Here is a 23,265-nt window from a genome sequence, read left to right on the forward strand (position 1 = left end):
TTCCTATAGGGACAGCCTCACTCTGTGAGGTCTAACATGAGAAGGAGAGCTGGTTCAACCACATTTATTCTTTTGAACACTGATTTTTCCTTTGCATACATTTCTCCTTTATACTCTTTCTGTACCAAATATAGGGCAGGCATTAGGTTTTGTTAGGATAGGCTATTTGATTTGACAAACTCGACTATGACTGTTTTGTTTATTGTTTGATAGTCAAGACTACTCCCATCTTATTTGTATGGCAAAGTAGGAGTTTGACCAGCCCCAACAACTTCAATAAAGGTTTTACAAATTGTAGCTATTGTGTCAGTGTCATACATGTGATACCATGCCTCCCCTACATATGGTGTCAGGTGTGGGATATGACTCAATTAGGGGACCCTAAAATTCCAGAAACTTAGTCACAGAGCCTCAGACCCCTCTACCACCACAAAAGAAACCATAGGCTTTGATATTTAAAGCAGCAGTGAAGCCACTATTCCTCCTGGGAAAAAGAGGGACAATTCCCTCTGACTTAGTTCTAATACCCCCTGCGGGTAGTCATATAAGATTGGCCCCAAACTCTGTCCTGCCCTGAAAATTTGCCTAGACGTCCTGGAAGGCGTCATAGATCCAGACTTTCGGGGAGACATAAAGGTTCTCCTATAGAAACATGGTGAAACTGTTTGAAATACACTGTGGGGACAAAAGCAACCCCAGACATGTTTCGGCCTCATTGGGCCTCATTGGTAGGGTGGAGCTGTGCTTTTCTAAGAGCAGTGAGCAAGGGGTCCACATCTGGATTACCGTAGTAACTTAGGGTGAGATCCAAAGTTACTTTATGTAAAAAGCAAGGGGGGGGTCCTGGGAGTCCCTCCGCCAGCCAATAAGTCCCAGTTTCGAGAGTCTTATGCAAATTCTTTAGCTCACTATCTCTTTCAAAGAGGAGAAATATCCATAACTTGGCCCCAATAGCCTGCTGACTGTTGCAGCGGTCATAGCACGTAGAGCGCGTTGTGCTAATTTTTTACCCTCCCCCCCCTTCCTCGCTCTGTATCATCCCACCTCTCAGGCCTCTCCCAAGACCTGATTGGTCCTGCCATTTCCCGCAACACAGGCATAAAGACCTGCTGCCCGGAATACCATCCACACCATTAAACATAACAAGGAGGTGAAGGTGAGTGTTGCCAGGCCCCTGGCCCTAAAAGCCAGCTGATTGTTGCAGCAATCGTGCCTTAAAAAGTAAGTAGAGCTTGGAGTGCATGTTTGTCCCCCTCTCCCTTGTCCGCTTCCTCGCTCCATTTCATCCCACCCCCAACCCTCCCACATGACCTGATTGGTCCTGCCACTTCCCATAACACAGGCCTAAAGACCTGATGACTGCCCAGAACACCATCACCACCATTAAAAATAACAAGGAAGGCGAAGGTTAGTGTTGCCAGGCCCCCCGGACCCCATAGCCAGCTGATTGTAGCAGTGATTGTGCTTTAAAAAGCAAGTAGAACGCAGTGTGAGTGTTTGTCCCCATCTTGCCTGCTCGCCTCCTCACTCCGTTTCATCCCACCACCGAGCCCTCCCACATGACCCGATTGGACCTGCCACTTCCCACAACACAGGCCTAAATACCTGCTGCCCAGAATACCATCTACACCATTAAACATTACAAGGAGGCAAAGGTGAGTGTTGCCAGGCCCCCGGTCCCCATAGCCAGCTGATTGTTGCAGCGAGCAACACGTAGCACATAAGCGTAGTGTGCGTGTTTGTCCCCCTCTCCCCTGCCCACTTGCTCGCTCTGTTTCATCCCACCTCCCAGCCCTCCGACGCAACCTGATTGGTCCTGCCACTTCCCACAACACAGGCCTAAAGACCTGCGGCCCGGAACCCCATCCGTGCCATTAAACATAACAAGGAGGTGAAGGTGAGTGTTGCCAGGCCCCCATAGCAAGCTGATTGTTGCAGTGATTGCGCGTTAAAAAGCAAGTAGAGCGCAGTGTGCACATATGTCCTCCTCACGCCTGCCCACTTCCTCTCTGTTTCATCCTCCCCATCTTGCCTGCTCGCTTCCTCACTTCGTTTTATCCCACCACCCAGCCCTCCCACATGACCCGATTGGTCCTGCCACGTCCCACAACACAAGCCTAAAGACCTGTTGCCCGGAACACCATCCACACCATTTAATACTACAAGGAGTCAAATGTGAGTGTTGCCAGGATCCCGGCCCCTATAGCCAGCTGATTGTTGCAGCGAGCAACACATAGCACGCAGAGTGTGGTGTTCGTGTTTGGCCCCCTCTCCCCTGTTCATTTCCTCACTCTGTTTCATCCCACCTCCCAGCCCACCCACAGAACCTGATTGGTCCTGCCATTTCGCACAACACAGGCCTAAAGACCTGCTGCCCGGAATGCCATTAAAAATTATCAAGGAGGCGAAGGTGAGTGTTGCCAGGCCCCCAGCCCCCATAGCCAGCTGATTGTTGTAGCGATGGTGCTTTAAAAAGTATGTAGAGAGGTGTGCGTGTTTGTCCCCCTCTACCCCGCCCGCTTCCTCGCTCCATTTCATTCCACCTACCTGCCCGCCACCCCCTCCTATTGGTCCATTTTACCCTCATAACACACAACCCGTCTGCCCGTGCAGCCCCTGCGCCTAAGGGCCCCAAGGCAAAACACGGCTCCAAAACTGGTAGCTCCATACAGTGTCTGCAGTTGTCAGCAGGGGAAGCCAGTGGCCAGCCAACAACCAGCAGTGACTATCAAGGTAGGTGTGGCCTGGGTGTGGAGTAGAGCAATCACTGTACTCCAGAAGCCCTGCCACTCTACCTAACCTCAGAACATAGCAGACTAGGCTACTAATACTAACCAGCTTCACAACTAGTGAGGATTGTGATTATTACCCGAGTCGCATGGAGATAGAGAATGTTATTCTGCGTCGCACTCGGAGAGAGGAGTTAATATTGCATTAAGTCACATCTAGAGAATACCGCTTTGAGATAGAACTGTGAATGTTAGCCTCTGCCGCCACATTGGGTTACAACTGTGAATACTAGCCTGAGCCACATTAAGATAGAACTGTGAATATTAGCCTCCGTCGCATTCATAGAGAACTATTAATATTGCATTAAGTCACATCTAGAGGGTGCCAGAACTCTGAATGTCAGCCTCTGCCACATTGGGTTAGAACTGTGAATACTAGCCTGCCCCACATTGAGATAGGACTGTGAATGTTAGCCTCTGCCACATTGGGTTAGAACTGTGAATACTAGCCTGCCCCACATTGAGATAGGACTGTAAATGTTAGCCTCTGCCACATTGAGATAGGACTGTGAATGTTAGCCTCTGCCACATTGGGATAGAACTGCGAATATTAGCCTGCGACGCACTCTGAGGAAATTGATAATGCTGCCTTAATTCACACCTAGAGAGTGTCACATTGAGATAGGACTCTGAATGTGACCCCTTGCCGCACTAAGAGGGAATTGATAATGCTGCCCTAATTCGCATCTAGAGAGTGACACATTAAGATAGAACTGTGAATATTAGCCTGCGTCGCACTCTTAGAGAATTGTTAATGTTGCCTTGAGTCACATCTGGAGGGGACAGTGACCATTAGCCTCTGCCACATTAAGATAGAACTGTGAATACTAGACTGTGCCACATTGAGATAGGACTGTAAATGTTAGCCTGAACCACATTGGGATAGAACTGGAAATATTAGGCTGTGCCACATTGAGATTGCGCTGTGAATATTGACCTGCGTGGCACTTCAAGAGAACTGTGAATATCATCTTGAATCACATCTGGTGAGAACCGTGACCATTGGTCTCAGCCACTTTAAGAATAGAATTCTGAACTCTGCCAATTAGATCATCCCACAGCCACCAACCCCACGAGACAGCCAGACTAAGCACGAAAGACTGACCCTGCCCAATGACAGCAGCATGTCCACAATCATACAGGTAAGGAAGCAAAGAACCAAACAAAACCAATCGGGAACAGCACGTACAATAGTACAATCAAACAACAAAAAACAAGCAAACCGTCAAAAGCACTGCACGTGGGCTACCGCCCCTGCAACCGCAACCACTACCTCAACCCCAAAGGAAACCCAGAGGAAACATAAACCAACCAATTTACAAGGAACCCGAACCCTACCCTGACAACCCAAATAAAAACCTAAAGGGAGAAACACTCCGACATCAACCCCACAACCTACCACCAAATAACACAAAATGCCTTGAAAACTAATAGGAGCACGAGAAAGACATAGGGAAGAGAGAACAAACACAACTGAACGCCATCACAGATCCACAACTGCGGAACACACCCCCATCGACAAGATCGAAAACAGAACTACCGCAGACAGAAGAGAAAGCACCTATACCTAACAGCATACCTCGCAAACAACCATTCACCGGAATGAACCAACCCGATGAATGAATCAAGAAAGACCAACAACAGAACACAACCAAGCAGAAGAAGAACGGACAAAGCTAGAGGGAACAAGAACATGATCAAAGCCCTAACCCCATATTTCACCAAAACAAGAGGACCCACCCTTCAACAGCCACACAATTTAGAAGAGGAACCTGAAGAAAACAAAAACCTAAGACTTAACCTAGAAGAGCTATTCAATGACAACACAAACACAACTGTACCACCGCCAGAACCGGAGATCTACATGGAAGAAAACCAAAATACCAATTGGAAGACAACGTCGATAATACAGCAGAAACCAAATTATACTGTAAAAACCCACTGCAATGTCAAAACACTCAACCGAGATCTTCAACCTGCTGTGCGACAACAGCATCAACATCCTATTTATCACAGAAACATGGCTGGATGACAACTACAAAACCACACTCCAAAGCTGCCTCCCCATCAACTTCAAATGCCTACAGTTAAACCGGAAAGGAACAAATGGAGGAGGCCTTGCAATAACATTCAAAGAACACCTGAAAATTTAAAAAAGACAAACCTCTAAACATCGAGAACTGCAAATCCATGGTCATACACTTATCAGCGAATCCAAAACAAATATTAAATTCATACTGGTTTACAGACCACCGACATACAATGCAACCTTTGACAACTTCATAGAAGCCATCATCAACATAGCCATCCAACATGAGCATCTTATAATCCTGGGGGACTTCAACATATGGTTCAAAGAAAAACACGCCAACTCAGAAAACTCACTAATCAGGCAACTAACCACCATGAAAATACATCTGGTCAAATGAGCAACACACTCAGCAGGGCATACAATTTCACCAACAAAAAACATATCAACCCTGCACTGCCATTAGAGATACTTTGAAGAGACCATCTCATCATCCCATTTGTGATCACCTGCTAACTAAAGCTACCAACCAGGCCCTCAAATGCCCAACCACCACAAAAAGAAACTGGAAAGTGGTCAAAGCAAGCAACCTTATAGAACAACTGGAGCTGACCAAACCATCCACGACCAAACTGGAGAAGGCAGACCTAGACAGAAAAACAGACCTACTACATAAATGGATTGCTGATTCAATCAAAAACATCTGCACGGAAAAAACCTTTACCCCCTTAAGAAAAAGAGGATTGGAAAAATGGTTCACCCCACTACTAAGCACAATGAAAAAGAACAAGAAGAAGCTGGAACTAGAATGAAGGAAAGAATATGACCAAGGTAAGAAAACTCAGTTCCAGAGACAAATCCGATCGTACAAGCAGGAAATTCAAAAGGCAAAGAAAAGGCACTATAATGACAGAATCACCAATACAGAAAAAGAAATGTTCACTATCATAAACGAAATGATAAATCCACCAGGTTGCGACAACACTCCAATACCTTCACAGAAACTATGCAACAACCTAGCAGACCATTTAAAAAATAAAATCAACAACATCGACAAATCGTACAAAACAGACCGACCAATCCGAACACACAACCAACCGGATCCAAAGAGGAGCCAGACCACAAACTCCAAAACTTTCCGCAAATATCAGTGGAGACATTCGTCAAGCTGGTAAAACATAGCAAAATCCTTACACAAGGAACTCCATCAGAATATTACAGAAACCTCTTGTATCTGTCGCTCGTGACAGGGACCATACCACGATCCTTCAAATCGGCGTATATTAAACAACTACTTAATAACACAAGTGGTGACGTGGAAGACCTCTCCAACTACAGACCTATTTCAAACATCCCCTACCCGGCAAATTTCCTAGAAACCTATGTATACAAACTAACCCAATAACATGTAGAAAAACACCAGTTGCTGGACCAAGCACAAGTCGGCTTCAGACCTGCAAGAGGAACAGAACCAGCACTCCTATCCATCTGGGACAACCTAAAGACAAACGCTGACTCCAACACAACCTCTGCCCTGATCCTGCTCAACCTCTCGGCAGCATTCAACACAGTAAGCCATGACACCCTCATCAAGAAATTAGAAGATATAGGTATAAAGGAATTAGCACTACTATGGATAAAATCATTGATAGCAAACAGAACAGAAACTGTCTGGATAAAGCCCTTCAAATCTGCTCCACGAGTTAACGACTGCAGAGTACCACAAGGATCGTCTCTATCACCACTGTACTTCAACATCTACCAGACTCTGCTAATCAAGATCTTCAAAAAATACAATCTTATGTTCTACAACTATGCAGACAACACTCAAATCATCTACAAAATCGAAGATGCACAAGAACATTCAACTCTAGGAGAATGTCTCAAAGAAATCTGACTGGATGAATGCCAACAACGTAAAAATCAACCCAGGAAAGACAGAAATCATGATTTTATCCAAAAACCAAGGGAACAACATCTACATACCGTGGCTGATAGAACTGGAACCCGCGTCCACACCCTCAAACATAGTCAAAAACCTGGGAGTCCTAATGGAGAACGCACTAACCTTAGAACGACAAGTAAATGCAATATATTAAGAAATGCTTCTTCCTCCTTCACTCAACAAAAATTCTATAATTCCTGTCCTTCACCCACAAAACACTAACAATGGTCGCCATCATCATGTCAATAATTGATTATACCAACAGCTCTTACCTCGGAATGCCTGAACACCTTCGGAAGAAACTACAGGACATCCAAAATGCAGCGGCTAGACTCCTCAAATTATCTACAAGAGATCACATCACACCAGCGCAAAAATGCTACATTGGTTTACAATCAAAGAACGTATAACGTTCAAAACAATGTGCATACACACAGGGCAATCTGCGGCCAGGGAGAAGAATTACTACAAAAGAAAATAACCATCTACAAGCCGACGAGACTTCTTAGATCAAGAAATGAAATCCACCTGGAATCAAAGCCATACGACAGGAAAAAACATGGGGGATACTCTTTCTCCCACCTGGCGGCAAAATCCTGGAACAACCTCCTGAAAGGAATAAGAAACACCAAAGACCACCTAAAATTCTGAAAACTACTAAAAACCTGGCTCTTCAACACCTCAGAACCAGACGGAAACAATAAAACTGAAAATACAAAGAGAACCAGTTGAAAGAACCCATGACAGTACAGATAAAACCACGAGCAACAACCCAATCAGAACAGAACATTAGCGAACACAAAAATCAACCTTACCCACTACCAAGATTGCCCCTGACAGACATGACTACATGAACCTTGTGTAAACCCAACCCAACCCAATTGTGCATCCACACTATCCAACTACTACCTCATGCTCACAAGACAACCATCCTCAACCAACCTCTCCATGTAGGCTAACCCGTCAGACAAATGAGACCAATATCACCACACTAAGAAACTCACAGCAAAGCTAGTAAGTAGAAGACCAATACCCTAACGGTATTCTTTGAAATGTACTGAGTTCCTAACGATTAACCCAACAAATCATCTGACACATAGGAGATTCACTAGCTCCAATCCAGACATCCTGGTAAGGACTGAACTGTAGCGCGCTGCACACAGACAGAGCAATGAGTATGGGTATAGGTTGCATCTAGATAGATCCTCGGGGACCAGTTTGCATCAATCACAGACTGGGATTTAGGAGCTGGCGTGAGTAAGAACAAAGATAGAATTGTAGAGATTAACGCAACATATGGACAGAGCAATGAGAGACAGCCTTGTCATGGAGATACTACATCACTAAGGAAGACATTTTGTCTAAATCTCGAAAGACACACAATATGAGTGTGCGTTTCTGCAGACAACAATGCTAATAACCAACCCTACTAAAACCTCGACCCTCTTCTCACACCTCTCAAATCCTAACCAAACACAACCATACCTCTTAAACCACAGCAACCTGCACACACTTCACCACACCGCAACAACAAAAACACCACACACATCCTTACATAACAGCACACGATGGACTCTTGAGATACCACACCAAAAAGCTCATCGAACGGTGTTAGCAGAACTGAAGCTACCGACAGCACATCACAGCTCCCTTGCTCTTTCTCCAAACTTTGTCCTACTAACGCACCCTAACCTACCCCCCTTGCTTACAGATCCACCAGAGCGCCAGGTGAGCACTAGGGTGGTGATAGTGCACGGTATAAATATCCTTTAAAATAAATATTCTTTAACATTAACATAACATATCAGTCTTTGTCCAGCCCTGGGGCAGTCCACCACCGAAATGCCAGGCAATTCTCCTCTGAACAAGAGTACCAACAGCAACCCCAACATGTTTTTCGTCCTCGTTGCGCCTCATCAGTGGGGTGGAGCTGTGCCCCTCTAAGAGCAATGAGCAAGTGGTCCATGTTGGGATTGCCCTAGTAACTTATGGGTATGACTCAACGTTACTTTAATTATGCAAAAACAAAGGAGGGGTCCTGGGAGTCCCTCTGCTGGCCAATAAGTCCCGGTTTCGAGAGTCTTACCCAGATTCTTTAGCAGATTCATTATTTGGAAATCAGGAAAAGATACTTTAACGTGGAAGGCCAGATGGGTCTTGATCCACGTTGTTGAACTGTTTATTGTGTGGGAAACCAAGCCAGAGTGTGTCATCCTGCCTACAGGGACAGTCTTACTCCATGAGGTCTGATGTGGGAAGGAGAGCTGGTTTAACCACATTTATTCTTTTGAACACTGATTTTTCCTTTGCATACGTTTCTCCTTTATACATTTTGTGTACCAGAGGTAGGCATTAGGTTTTGATAGCATAGGCCATTTTAATTTGACGGATTCCACTAGGACTGTTGTGTTTACTGTTTGATTGTCGAGACTACTATCAACTTAGTTTTAGGGTGAAGGAGTAGTTTTTCCAGCCCCAACAACTTCAATAAAGGTTTTACAAATTGTACTGATTGTGTCAGTGTCATACTTATGATACCATGCCTCCCCTACATCTACTTACACTTCACTGGCTCTCCTTTGAATCATGCTTGCTTTATAATTTTGTCTGTAATGTCTTCAAATGCCTCTATGGTCTCTCTCCACCTTACCTCTCTTATTTCTTTTTACCCCCCTCTCGTTCTCTCAGTTCTCAGTCCCAATTTCTTAAAGTTACCCCTCGTCTCACCCTACCCTGCGCTTCATCTCGCTTTCACTCCTTTTCTCTCTTAACCCCTAAATCCTGGGATCCTCTCCCTTTTTCTATTCGTTCTTCTTTCCCCATTTTTAATATTCACCTCAAGGAACACCTACACGTTACCTGATCCAGTTGCCTGGATGTGTTTTCAATATGTTGTACCATTTTATTGACTTGTATTGCTTTGGCGTGACGCGCTATAAAAAATAAAATACAAATACAAGTGCCTTTTGCCCCTTTTCCCATTTTCAGCCTCCAATGCAGTCTCTGGCATTGTTTATCTTCTGTTCCTGTCCTGTATTCGGTAGACCACTGTCCAGAAAGGTTTTGGGGAGTGTGGCCTGGCTGGTCTCCCCTAGTGCTGTGGGGCTCCCTCCCTGTCGCATGCCTGGTGTACTCTATGGTCATTGTTGGATCTCTCACTCAGCTCCTGAATATGAGAGAGTACTGCATCTTCATTAAAGCACCCACTTCTTTATTCTGTTCCCGGTAGTGTCTCGGTCGTTGGGCCCAGTTGTATTGTGGTGCTCGTAGTTATTGTTGTTTATCTTTGGGCTGTGCTGTCTCCTGGGATTCATTAGTCATTCCATTGGTGTGAAAAGTGCAGTGCATGCTGGTAGCTGTATCATCTCACACCGCGCTACCAGGTGGTTCTGATCGCCACAATAACAGGGAACCACCTGAAAGATTAGAAAGGACATGACCTTGTCAGACGCTGATAAGTATGGGGATAGGAAAGGGGGATCAATGCACATGCATGCTTCTACGCATTCTTGGGAGCTAGGGATGGAAGTCCGTCCCAACTCCTTTCCGCCACCTCTGGGATGGCTTTGAATAGAAAGTTCAGCAAAGTTATTCACAATTAAAACACAACTACTTTGTCTGAATTTGATACATTTATGGTGCTAAAATAATCGTTAAAACATTAATGGAAGTTAAAGGAAGAACATTGTTCTCGAGCTATAGTGCAGGAGAACACCACCAGTCTTTTTGTTGTTGACAATTGTTTCAGTGGATCTGACTTTGTCCGGGTACTGGTAAGCTTCCTAGCCTCTCTACAGTGTGATCCTCAGGCCCCTTGGAGAGGTTCATATCCATAACCCTGTCATAACATTCAATCTTTCTACTTATTAGATAAAAAAAGCTTGGTTTAGTTATGTGCACAGGCAAGGTATGTGCACCAAATAAGCCCTTTATTTAGCTCTCACAATTAAGTAAACACGAGTTTTAAGATAACGACAATGTTAAAAAGGATACCAATGAATAGCTTTTCCTGCTGTCTCTTGCTTCTCTGCCTCAAGTTCCTGGAACCTTCTGGCCCTCCTTTCCAACAGTGTATCTCCTAAATATAGCTGGGGGTTGCAACTTCTCTGCACAATGATCCCTTAGGTAAACAAAAACCATAAGCTTATTTTATTTATACCACGCTCCACTGACCCGGAGGCTTAAGGCCGCCAGCATACAAACATTTACAAAAATAAGTAGCCCAGAAACTGAGCACAATATCTATAATACAAACACAAATAAACAGCTTCCAAGAAAGAGATAACAAAATATGTTATACAACAACATCCATGGGAAATAAACAAGACAGTTCAAAACAATTTTTAACTTAGCAGAGGAGACATTCGTGTTCAGGTTTGTGATTCGGTTGAAAAACGAGGCTCCTTAGACCACATCCAATAACAATACAGTCGGTGTTATCAGTGGAACACCAGTTGTTTAGCTGTATTTTCCGAAGGACTTTCAAGTCTTGAGCTCTGACACAGTCAGAGCCCACTTTTTGATTGAGCCACAATGGGATTTTATTCTCGAGTGCCTCCCTAGATTCAAATTCCCTCGGCTTGTCAACATTTGTGAGGATGATATTTCTAGCGGCCAAAACAAAGCTCCTTATACTGGGGTCCATAATGTTGGCAAATATCCTTGGGCATTAAGAGCGCAAAAGATGAAACGGGCTTGGCAGAAGTCGAGCTATTCACCATCAGGACTAAACCCCCTGGGTCAGGAGCAGGGTAAACTACCTTAGCCTGTAACAGCCGCTCTTTATAGGGTGCCTCTCTAAAGACGGTTTGGCAACCCTGATGGAGCCCACTCTGAGGGAGGGGAAGTTTGAGAGGACTTTTCAGAACTTTTAGGTTCCATTTGCCTAGATTGCTTTAAATTTAACGGATGCGAGGTAAGCATTAAGGGACCGATAGAGGCCACCCAGGCCTGAAAATCCTCGATGTTAGAACAAGCAGCAAGGTCCCGCTGCATATATTCTTTGAACAACAGCCAATTTTCTGGTGTTTTAGAAGCACCGACCCCTCTGAGATTACTTTCCATGGCCCCTTCACCTGATCAGTCCCCTGTGTTTTTTGGCAAAGCTGACATCATCTGGGCGACCAAAGGCAAATAGCCTTTTATAATTTATCAGGCTAATTAACCTCTGCTGACGCCCCAGTTACATCCCATTGGGCCTCATAATGATTCAACACCTTTATCAGTGAATGCATGTAGATGGAAGAAGGGGGACACGCATCAATCTTACAGGCTGTATTACTGAGCAGGAGATTAGTTGGCAGGAGACATTCTTTCTGGAGCTTTTGTCTCCTTTTAGCACTTTGTACTAAGACTTCCAAAAGGCAGCTGCAACTCCTGTGGGAAGTCAAGGGTGGTGATTGTGGGGAGAGTTCCACCTTGCACAGAACATCGGACTGATTGCTGGGGGTTACAGAGCCAATGCCAGAAACAATTTCAGATTCAAATTCATTAATCTGGTCTGTATCCTTACCCTTCTGTCCATAGTGTATGGCCTTTAACTAGTGTAGAGCACCCAGGAAAAAAAAAAGATCTAAACTGGCCCTGAAGAATAACCACAAGGGCACAACCGTATGGACGAAAATAGCGAGAGCTTACCCAATAGTGGGAGCTTATATGTGTTTTCGTCTATAATACTGACCGGTCACCAGGTCAGTGTAAATCAATTAGTGAGGCAGTATTTCATCACTCCAAACATGTGGGGGGGGGGCCTTAATGGTAGGCGCATGTTGCAGGTCAAATGGTGCATTGTCATAGTTCACTGGCTTTAAATCAAAACACAGACAGGATCAAAATGCTGTGTGGCTTTAACCCACATTCATCACAGGGAAGCCCCGCCCATTTGACAACGCTTTTTAAGATCAAGATTTGGGTGATGGGGCTTCCGGTCATTCACACAACCAACAGACAATGAGGTGCCATTTTGCTTCCTAAGACTCTTGGTAACGTGTCACAACATGGCTTTGCTTAATTCATGACAAAACACTTGAAAGCAGAACGTCTTGGGTCACTGTTAGGGAGAATTCTCTGTTTAGGCTGAATGTCCTAACCTAGTGAGTCCCCCAGCAGCTTTGCTGGATTTCTGGAGTTTGTTTTTTTTCTCCTGCCAAGAGTGAGACTCTTTTTCCTCACACTCTTGGACATGATTTGAGGTGTTTCTTTGACTGTTAATGTGTTTTATGGGCTATGGGCTATGGGCTATGGGGTCTTTGACTCCATAGGGTCTCATGTGTTTTTACTATGTGTGTTACACAGCACCCTCAGTGCAGTAACTCAGGGGTGTCATAATGACACCCCGCCATAGACTCCATACCTTGGGACTGACTACTGTCTCCCAGGGCATGTAAAGTCACCATTGGCTTTACTAGTCCCAAATTTAGTACCAACCATCATAATGTGGAAGTACTGGTAGGGGTAATTCGATTGCCCCTGGGTCTGTTTTTCGAGGGGGTACTGTGCAGTCCTCCCTCGTCGAGTTTCTGTCTGGTGGCAGTGGTTACCACGCGTAATATTCGTTAAGAATATTCTCTATGGGATTTTCCCATGTATTTTAAATGCACCACTTTTTGGTGCAATGTTAAAGATACCGCCGGTTTATTTATTTAATATTAATTCACTGGTAGGGTCTTTTTGCCAGAACTCGGTTTTAAAATGGCATTTGTGTTCGCCTCTGTAACTCCAAACCAAAGGTCGAGCCCTTTGTTCCACTTTTGGCGGGCTTCTACACAGAAGCCCTCCAAAGTGGTGCCACTCTGTCTGGGTACCACAGGGGGTGTCGGAGGGGGTTTAGGCACCTTGGACTAAGTTGCCTTGCCAACCCAAGTCGCACTCTTGCGTGATTGGCCCAAGTGGTGAGCCACCCCGCTCACCACTTAGCATGTTTGATTGACAGCTAGGCTGAATGAATGGGGGTTTCTTGCATAAAAGCAGGGCTTTTGGGACTGGAACTTCAGAAGTCGCCACAGGACCTGAAAATCCGAAGAGGGAGAAGCTGAGCCGACCTGTAACGACGACACCACTGGTGGAGCCCTGCTGAACCGTCTCACCACTTCCCAACGACAGAGGAGATCTTCTTGCCAGAGAGTCTCTTCCCCTTGAGCTGGTGGGGACAACCAGTTTGCTTTCTTTTTCGCCTACCAGGACGTCTAGTGGTCGAATTGCCCGTGCCAAGCACCCCGGCAACCGGATAGCCACTTACCACTGGACCGCGAATAAAAGGACCGCTCCTTTTAATCGAGAATTCAGCGGCTGGTTTCTTCCCTGGCAGTGCAATGACCGTCTGTTTTCCTCCACGATGAGATCCTCTCTTCCCCCGGACGAAGCACCAACTTGCACCCACTGCCAGGAACAACTGCCCCCGCTGGAGCATTCTCACCATTTCAAGGTACCGTGTCGGCCTGGCCTCCCTTTCTATAGATTGCTACAAGGTGACAGTAAATCCTTAACCTTCTGGACTGGGCTGGCCTCTTGACCATCTAACTGGTCCCTTTTTTTTGGTCCAACTCCTTTCTGAACCTTTTCGAGACTTTTGTGCATTTTTCAACCATGTGACCTTGGACACATTTCGTCCGGATCCTCTTAAAGTGGGTCCGGCCTTCTGAACTTTAACTTTACGGTTTTATTCTGCCTTTCTCTCGCACTGTGTTCTTCTGAAAGCGTTGGGATCTGTTTCAATCTATGCTTTGCCTTTCTCTCCCTTTTAAACCGAATTATTAGAGTGCCATCTGCGTTAAGCGCTCACCGCTGTCTGAAAATAAGTGGTGCTTTACTTAAGACTTGTCTAATATTCTTTTGAGGGAGTGTATATACTTTAGTGACTGTGTTTTTGAATGTGCTTGTTATTAGTGCCAGTGTGTTTTCATGGATGTGTTTTTAAATAAATAATTATAACATTGCTAATATTGCAGAGTTATGGAAATGTGCATGCGTGTACTGAAAAAACACATATGCACTTAGAACCGGAGCTTAATTATGCTATTCAGAAGAACTAGGTGCTAAGGAAGTGACGTGTATTGCATTGCACACATTTATTCATTTATTTCCTGGAATTAATTACAGTTGGGGTTGCTCAGGGGCTGGCTGATTGGTTTATTCTTCTAGATGTATGTACATGCCACAATATTTACATTCAAAATAGGAAATTTGTTTTTATTGAGGCTACGAAAGAATGTACACAGTATCGAATTGTGACTTATTATGAAGATCTGTTTCCTGTAGATAAAGCTGAAAATGGCAGAATTCGGAAAAAGAAAGACGTGAATGACGAGTTGATGAAAGAAAAAATGATCAATGAAAATTTAACAGCAACTTCCGGTCTTCATCAGAGGTGAGTGAAAACGGAGCTGCTCTTTAAAAAAAAACTGTGTATTTTGAATTCTAGAGAGATTTGGTGCTATGAGAGTCATCTGATAAGAAACCTCATTGGCAGAATTTCTGGGGAAAATCAGTGTGTGGGGCTGATTCTGACACCAGTGCACCTATACCGTGTGCTATATCATTTTGATTTTTTTTCTGCTGCATTTTCCTGCTTACTTTTTTGTTTTTTATAAGTTGCTTTTAGTGTAGACCATTATATATTTTTCTCCAATACAGACCAATTTGATGGGGTCACATCATTTGAAATTCAAGGCTCAGAGTTCTATAATGGAGCATACATTATCGATAAACTGTATTTGATGATGGCTCTGCTTTACGTAACCACTATGCAGACGAATACCATGATATAACATATCAATATGATGGGAGGCAGTGATACAGAAGTATGTATTTAACTGATCCAGAATTAAAAAGCATCAAATTGGGTTGTGCCAACTAATCCTGGTGAAAATTGTACGTAAGCCAGCATTTAGAAGATCCAGCATTCTGGAAGAGCCGTGGATGATAAGACTGGCTAAATGGCCAATATGTAGGACTGAATAGGATTAGTGTGACTTCTGTCATCAGCTAGGTTGACTCTGTCTTCCACCATCTGCCTGAAGCCTGGAAAGACTTCTGGTTTGACTATTTCAGCGGCCTCCTCCAGCTGGGTGGAGAAGTCCCTGGTCAGAGTGCTGATTTGGACTGGAGGCTTCAGGTGGGAAAGGCAGCCCTCATGGACCTGGAAAATCACCTCATCCCTCCTGAAGTCACAAGTCGCATTTTCCTTACCATAAGGGCAAGAAGTGTACACCAGGAAGTTCCCCCCATGCCGGGTGAAAATCCTGTCTGGTGTTGTATTGTCCTCACTGTCACTGTCAAAACAGTCCTTGGGGATTGGTCCTAACAGTTCATTTCCTAAATCAATGGAGAAATGTCGGTCATCAACCGCCATTCCAATAGTGGTGCCTGCGGCTAGAGTAATACTCCGTAAGTCGCTGTTATCCACCTCTATTGGAATGGTGTCATGTTCTATGTTGACTAATGGAGTTGGGTTTACCCCTAACCCTTGCTGTTGGAGAGAAGCATTTAGATGAATATAAGCATCAGGGTTTTGCAATTTTTGTCCTCTTAACTTTCACTTCCAGGGAGAATTGTCGGGTCCTTTCTGGGATGGTGACTTCCTCTTTGAGCTGAATTTCAACTGCATAAGGTAGCAATTGAGCTGACCTAAATGCTTTTTCTGGATCATCAAAGCCCATGGGATTATCCGCTAATCGGGACCAAGCTTTGAAGTTTATTAGGTCCAAACTAATGGCAAAGCGATTGAGAATGTCAGTGCCTAAGTAAAAGGCGGCAGTGACGTCTCGCACGACCCAACAATTATGGACTATGCTCTTGTTGCCAATGGAGATTTTGAGCATACACCTGCTGGGCAGGAGATGTTTGGCATTAGGTGCTTCCAGGTCCATTTCCCATTTGTCTATCAGTTTGAATGTGGGAATGGCTGGATCTTTTGGGAGTTGGCGGAACATGGCTTCGCTGATGAAGCTCTTACCGTTGTTCACACACACTCGAGCGAGAACAGAGTCCTTCCCATCATTTAACTGAACAGGGATGAACAACTGCTCTCCAATTTGCTGAATATCAGCCAGGCTCTGAGCTGATTTCACATCTTTCTGGACTATAGGAGTGGGAGTTTCTGATTGTGGATTAGTAAAGAATTTCAGGGTGTTTCCTTCCAGTGTGGAATACCACCTTAAACTGGAAGGAAGGTTGATTTTCAGAAATAGAGAGGACCCCCCATCACCAGTCTGTTGTCCTACTGCTATTACTGTCACGTCTGGAGTTTGGTTGTTCTGGAAGTGAAATTCTACTTGGTCAGATTTTTGTTAAACCATGTGGCAGGTGCCGTTTAAACTAACATGGTTGACACTCCGTTTTAATTTTATTGGTCGGCTAGTCTGGGTCCAGAGGACCTTGTTTACACAATCTATTAGGGGTGACAACCTTCTCAGGAGGTCATTCCCTAGTAAACAAGGGGTGCCCTCTGGAGTCACTACTATGACCGGGTGTTTCACCTTGTGTCGCCCAATTTTAATGTCCAAGTATGCAGTCCCCTCAACGGGAATTTCCTTCCCGTCAAAGTTCTGCAGTTGTCCAGGAAGAGAGGTGAGAGGAATTTGGTAATTCTCCCCCCTTCCTGCATTTAGTTCCTCAAAGACCCTTTTGGACAGAAGGGTAGCTTGGGATCCAGTGTCCACCAGTGCCAAAATTGTACCCTGCCCCTGTACTTGTACTGGGGCATAGTATCTTCCCTCCTTCTCCTCAAGGGGGCACAGATAATGCACATTTTTGGACAACTGGTGGGCTAACTTTCTGGTTTTGGACATGGCGAGAGAAGAGATTTGGGCAGAATTCTGTGTAGAGTCTTGGGAATCTGAAAGAAAAAGTTGGCAACTGGAGATCAGAGCCATTGTGGGTGCCCCTGGTTCCGGTTCTGGGCCACCCCCCCCTTTTGGAGGCAGTCACCAGGATGGGTTTGAACCAGGGGATTTCGGTATTGTGGGTTCTGGGATGAGATGATGGGCGGCGGTAGCTCAGTCTCCACATCTCCCCAGTCTGAATTGGCGTCCCTTGGGACCCATTTTTCCTTGGGAGGAGTTCCCCCATCTCTAAAGGAGAAGATCCTTTCCCCAGGATCCTCTGCGGATCCCTCTCCCTCAAATTGGAAGATCTGTACCTCCTCCACAAACTGGGTCTGTTTGGGTACTTTGTTTCTCCTACCGCCTCTCTGCTCCTTGGGTGGCAGACTTTCAGGGGTAGGAGATTTTGTTTCCGGTTCCTGGTTTTCCAGGGGCTGTTTACTAGTTGGGAAGGAAGCTTCCTCCAAGGCTTTACACACCCCTTCCCCTTGTGCCTCCTCCCTGGGAACCGGTGGGTTATCGGGGTGCTGCCCCTGTCATTGTTCTGGAGCACCAGGTCCAGAGTTTGGGGCATTCTGCGATGGCATGCTCATCTGAGGGTTCTGTTGAGCCCTCAGTATGTGACTCAGATCCCGTGCCATATTTTGGACCTGGTGCTCAAGTTGTGAAACCCGCTCAGGCTGATACGGGGCTCTATTTTCTCCCCTGGGCTGATCCCGGGAAGGGTAACTATCCCTTCTCTGGTAATACCCCGGATTGGGAAGATTTGGCTACCCCTCCACCCTTGGCCTCCCCTCTCCCGGATTAGGTTGTCTGGGCTCAGGGAATTGGGGAAAGAAGGATGGATGGTTTTGGGGTTGGAAATTGGGTGGATACCTGGGAAAAAAGTTCTGCCCAGGATTTGGTGAATTTCTGCCCTCCTGGGGGAAGTTAGGAGGGAAGTTCCCGGGTGAGGCGCTTGGCTTAATCCCCCCCCTTGGGCTGAAGGAGTCCACACATAACCCAGGATGGGTCGGTTTCCCTTGTAGCAGGGACTTACATAGTCAGGGGAGCGGGGGACCGCATTTGTGGGACTACCTCCTCTACTCCCTGTCTGTGACTGGCCCGAGGGCCTTCTGGGTTGTGAATTATTTGGTGCAGGCAGGTTTTGAGGCCCCCCCATCTCCAAATCTAAAACGGGGGCAACCTTCACCTCTTCCACCTTAGCAGCAGCAGGGGTGCTGTTGGTTTTGGGGTTTTTCGGCGCATTATTTTTATTTTCGATGGGCTTCTGCACCTCATAGATCCGGGTAGCCTGTTCACTGACCCAGTCTAAAGATCTTTTCTCATGAAAATCTCTCACGAGATGGGTCATTATGTATTTGGGTAAGGCATGGAAAAACGTATTGATAAATTCTCTGCTATCCGTGCGCACCCTTCTGGTGGTCTGCGCAAAAGCACATTTTAATTCTTGCACAAACTCTTGTGGGGCCTGATCCTCCCCACATTGCAAATTGTAGGCTGCCTTGTGAGCCTCTTGAGGATTTCTGTGAACAGAAAAATGTTTCAAGATGGCCGCCTTATAGGTGGACCATCTTAAATGATTTTGGTCCTCCAGCCCCGCAAAGAAACTGGAGTATTCTGGGGAGAATGTCCATTTGACGTAGTGGATGCAGCTACTGCTGTCCTTCAAATGGAAAGTCTCCATCATTTGCTCATAGAGCTCCAAGTGTTCCCAAACGGAATACTTGGTGTTCTTATGATAAGGAGTGATGACACTCCTGATTGCCTTTATTTGTTTCAATGGGTCCTTAAGCAAGGCCCTTTTTGCCTTATTGGCCTTTTTGGTTCGGGTAACCCTGGTCCATTCATCCTCTGACTCAGAAGCACTGCTCCCAGAGGTGCCCGTTTGATCTTCCAGGTTTTCCCGGATTCTGCGTGCCTGGGAATGGCTGGCAGAATGTGTTGACCTGGTCTCCTGTGTCCTGTGACACTCAGAGGAGTCTTCAGATCCCTCCTTGCTACCAGGGTTTGCTGGGTATCCCCCCCACTGACCTAACTGGGCAGAGGTTTTCAGGATGCCCTTAATGGGCCTACTCTCCTGGGGTTCCCCACTAAATTGCACTGTGCTTGGGTGCCCATACCCGGATACCAGCCCATCCATTCCTGGGAGGTACTGGCCTATGAGCCCCATACTTCTAGCTGGATAGTAATCTGCCATCCCCGTGGCCCTGGGCTCATGTGCGTGAGGCGACATGGGGGTGGCAGAGTCCAGGGACTGGGAGAGATGAAGGCCTCTGGTGCTAGGGCTCCTGAGGTTATGCTCAGGAGTTTCTCTTTCCCAGCGAACCTCATCTCTATCCGCCCCTGCTTCCTGTTGCAATGCAAGAGCCTGCGCTTTCAGTTCCTCAGTTAAGGCCTTACTAGACTTTATCAGTCTCTCCTGCATCGCTACCTGTTGCTGGAGCCTATCATTGTGCTGACAGAGAGCCTCATGTTCTCTCTGTGCCTCCTGATTGGTCCTGGAGTACTGGGCCAGTCTCTGCTGCAGGAGGGTTACCTCCTGAGCTGTGTCCCTATTGGCCTGCTCCTTTCTTGCCAGAGCATCCTCCACCCTCCTGGTGTGCTCTAACAAGTTCTGGTGTTCTTTTTGGAGGTCACCAAGTCCCTGGAGGGCCAGGTGATTTTCTTCCATTTTCCTTTTTAAGTGGCAGACTTCCTGGCCTAAGATATCCCTTTCCTGACTAAGAGTCTGCATCTGTGCCGCCAGGTCGTCCCTTTGCCTTTGGAAGGCACCAGCTTTCTGGTGCTCCTGATCCAACTCTGCCTGGGTATCCAGGTCTTTCAGAATCAATGTATTGCTTTCCTCTTTCTCTCTGTCTAATCGAATTTTTAGGGTGGCTACCTGCTCTGTGCATGCCCTGTTGAAGTCCAATTGTTGCTCCAGCTTTTTCTGGCTCTGCAGAAGGGAGTCCAAACCTTCTTGGTACTCCTTCTGCAAGGCCAGAAATCTGGTATCCTGGTCAGCCTTCTCCTGTTGCAATCTATCCATGTCCTCTTTTATTTTAATGATATACTGCCTACTATCATTTTCTGACTCCTGGCTCCTCTGCAGCCTCTGCTCAGAAGAGACCAGGTCAGATTGGGCCTTTTCTAACGCCAGCTGTTGCCTATTTGCCAGATCTTGGCCTTCAGCACATTTGTCCTTCATGGCTCCCATATATAGATACAAATATGCTGCTATCCTGGCAATCTTATTATGTTCATCTTTGGCTTTAGGGGCCATATATAGTTCACTCAGGGCCACATGTAAGGGACCCTGATCTCCCCATATATCTGACCCTGTTTCAGTGACCTGTTGCGCGATTGCCTGCAACCAGACCGTTTGGTCCTGATGAGTCCAATCACCTCTCACGAATAGCTTATGTAAGAAGTGCTCTCTGGCTATTTTCATATCTACCAAGGTAGTCATTCTGGAATTTGAGTTCCTTCCTGACTTACAGAAGTTTGTATTTTATTTTGCAAAACAGACCCTTTCCTTAGAGCGTTCCTTTGAGGGGTGCTTTCACAGTGTAAAACAGCGTGGTGATCTAACCGGATATGTGTATCTGGTCAGTTGGCACACTGTATTAATCTGCACAAATTGTAAATCTAACCCAGAATATCCTGGACGAGCCCCCACTTTGTAAGAGGATTCAATTCAACACTACAGCTAAGTCAATGCCTAGTCTGGGATACTGAATGGAAACCCTTATTGATATATCTTTATGTCCAGTTCATGAGTTCTGGATGACTACCCCTATATAACACCCCTCTCTTAGAATCCCCCTGACCCCACTGAGCCAAGAAGTAGTTCTGTTTTGCAAGTTTAAAAGGTTTATATGAGAAATAAAACAAAATATAGATACCACGCTTTTATAATAAATTAATAATCAATATCGCCCTTATAAATATAATGTTAATCAACAATGGGTAATCTGACACTAGCACACTTCTTTGTAATCAATAAGGAGTTGGTGTAGGATGGATAAGGCAGCGAAAATACTTTGATGGTTTCAAATGGATGCAATGTTGAATGAAAATGCAGTACATAAACTAACTAATATGGTTTCACAAAATATCATATGTTCACTTTTCCCCTGGTGGCAATTCACCGCCCCCCCCTATATGCAATGCAAGGAGATGGAAGTAACACACACAGTTCTCAGGAATGCAATCAAATACAATACGAAATTCAATTCCCACCCCAGCAAGCTTAGAGAAAACAGGTATGAGTTTTAAAACACAGGCCCAAGTGCTTTGAATGTGGTGGCAATGAAGTGAGAAATATGCTGAAAATGCTTTTAATTCCCTTTAGGAGGTTCAGGGTGAGTCAGAGATACTTGGGATAAGCTCAGGCTCACTTTATCAATGATTCAGGGATGGTTATTAAGAGGCAAACACATTTTTAGCAAAGGAAAGCAAAAAGCTGCTATCTTTTTACAGGTAAAGAAACCGGGCCAAATCGCAAATCGTGGCAAAATTCGCGAGTGCGTGAATCGCGATTACGGCAAAAGTATAAGAGTAGCAAGTCGGTTCTAGGTTCGTTGGAAAGCTGAGATTCTAAGCTTTCAGAGGAAAGTTAAACCAAGTTCCTAGGACAAACGGTTCCAGAGATATGAACGATTTCGTAAAGGTCGTTTTTCGGATTTAAATTAACTCAAATTGACAGGTGACAGCTTTGAAAATGACAGGCGACACGATTTCTAGGAGACAGTTCTAATCAGATTAAAATAGTTGGATTACATTATTTTAACTAAGAGCTTATTTCTGTCACAATCTTATCTAAATACTCACTCCTAGCTTTGAAAGGACTGGACCTCGCCACAGATCGGGTCAGGATTGGCTGCGGTTCCCTCGCCACGGACGGTCTCTGCGCACAGCGCCTGGGTCAGCTCTGCTCTGCTGGGTCTGTCATGCACCGGTTCTGCTCACAGCATCTGGGTCAGCTCCCCGGATACAGCGGCCTGTGTTTCTCTGGATCTCTGGTCTGCTTTCTGGGTGTCTCTGCTTTCTCTGGGTACAGCACTGCTTCTGGATCTTTCTGGCGCAGGGTTTCAGGCCAGAATCAACAGCTCAGCCCAGCTGTGAATAGTCTGCAAATGATTTTGAGGCCTGCTGAAGAGAACTCAGCTTGTGGGTTAGGCCTGTTCTTTACAAATTCTGAAGTAAAGTCTTGGTCTCTGAAGATTGATCTAGGTCACCTGGCCTAAGCCCCGCCCACCTGGTGCCTCCTGCCTGCCGCTCTTTTTCACCACTTAGCAAGCCCCGCCCACCTGGTGCCTTCCTGCTTCCCGCTCTTTTTCACCACTTAGCAAGCCATGCCCACCTGGTGCATTCCTGCTTGCTGCTCTGTTTCCCTACTTAAGGAGCCCTCCAGCTTCTTTCCCTTTGTAGATGGGGAGCAGGTGCAAGTGGACCTAGGTCACCTGGCCTAAGCCCCGCCCACCTGGTGCCTCCTGCCTGCCGCTCTTTTTCACCACTTAGCAAGCCCTGCCCACCTGGTGCCTTCCTGCTTCCTGCTCCTTTTCACCACTTAGCAAGCCATGCCCACCTGGTGCCTTCCTGCTTGCCGGTCTGTTTCCCTACTTAAGGAGCCCTCCAGCTTCTTTTCCTTTGCAGATGGGGAACAGGTGCAAGTGGATCTAGGTCACCTGGCCTAAG

At 45.8% G+C, this 23,265-nt stretch overlaps 1 protein-coding gene across 3 annotated transcripts in view; it reads left to right on the forward strand.

Moving 5' to 3' along the window:
- EVC (EvC ciliary complex subunit 1) overlaps positions 1 to 23,265 on the forward strand; it is a 946,714-nt gene that overhangs the window by 716,615 nt on the left and 206,834 nt on the right. For all 3 annotated transcript variants that reach the window (XM_069631973.1, XM_069631974.1, XM_069631975.1), the window contains one exon: positions 15,020 to 15,128. In XM_069631973.1, coding sequence (XP_069488074.1) covers positions 15,020 to 15,128 — 109 coding nt within the window. The remainder of the gene's footprint in view (positions 1 to 15,019; positions 15,129 to 23,265) is intronic.

The sequence above is a fragment of the Ambystoma mexicanum genome, chromosome 6q (assembly GCF_040938575.1).
Source record: "Ambystoma mexicanum isolate Mex_15411 chromosome 6q, UKY_AmexF1_1, whole genome shotgun sequence".
NCBI lineage: Eukaryota > Metazoa > Chordata > Amphibia > Caudata > Ambystomatidae > Ambystoma > Ambystoma mexicanum.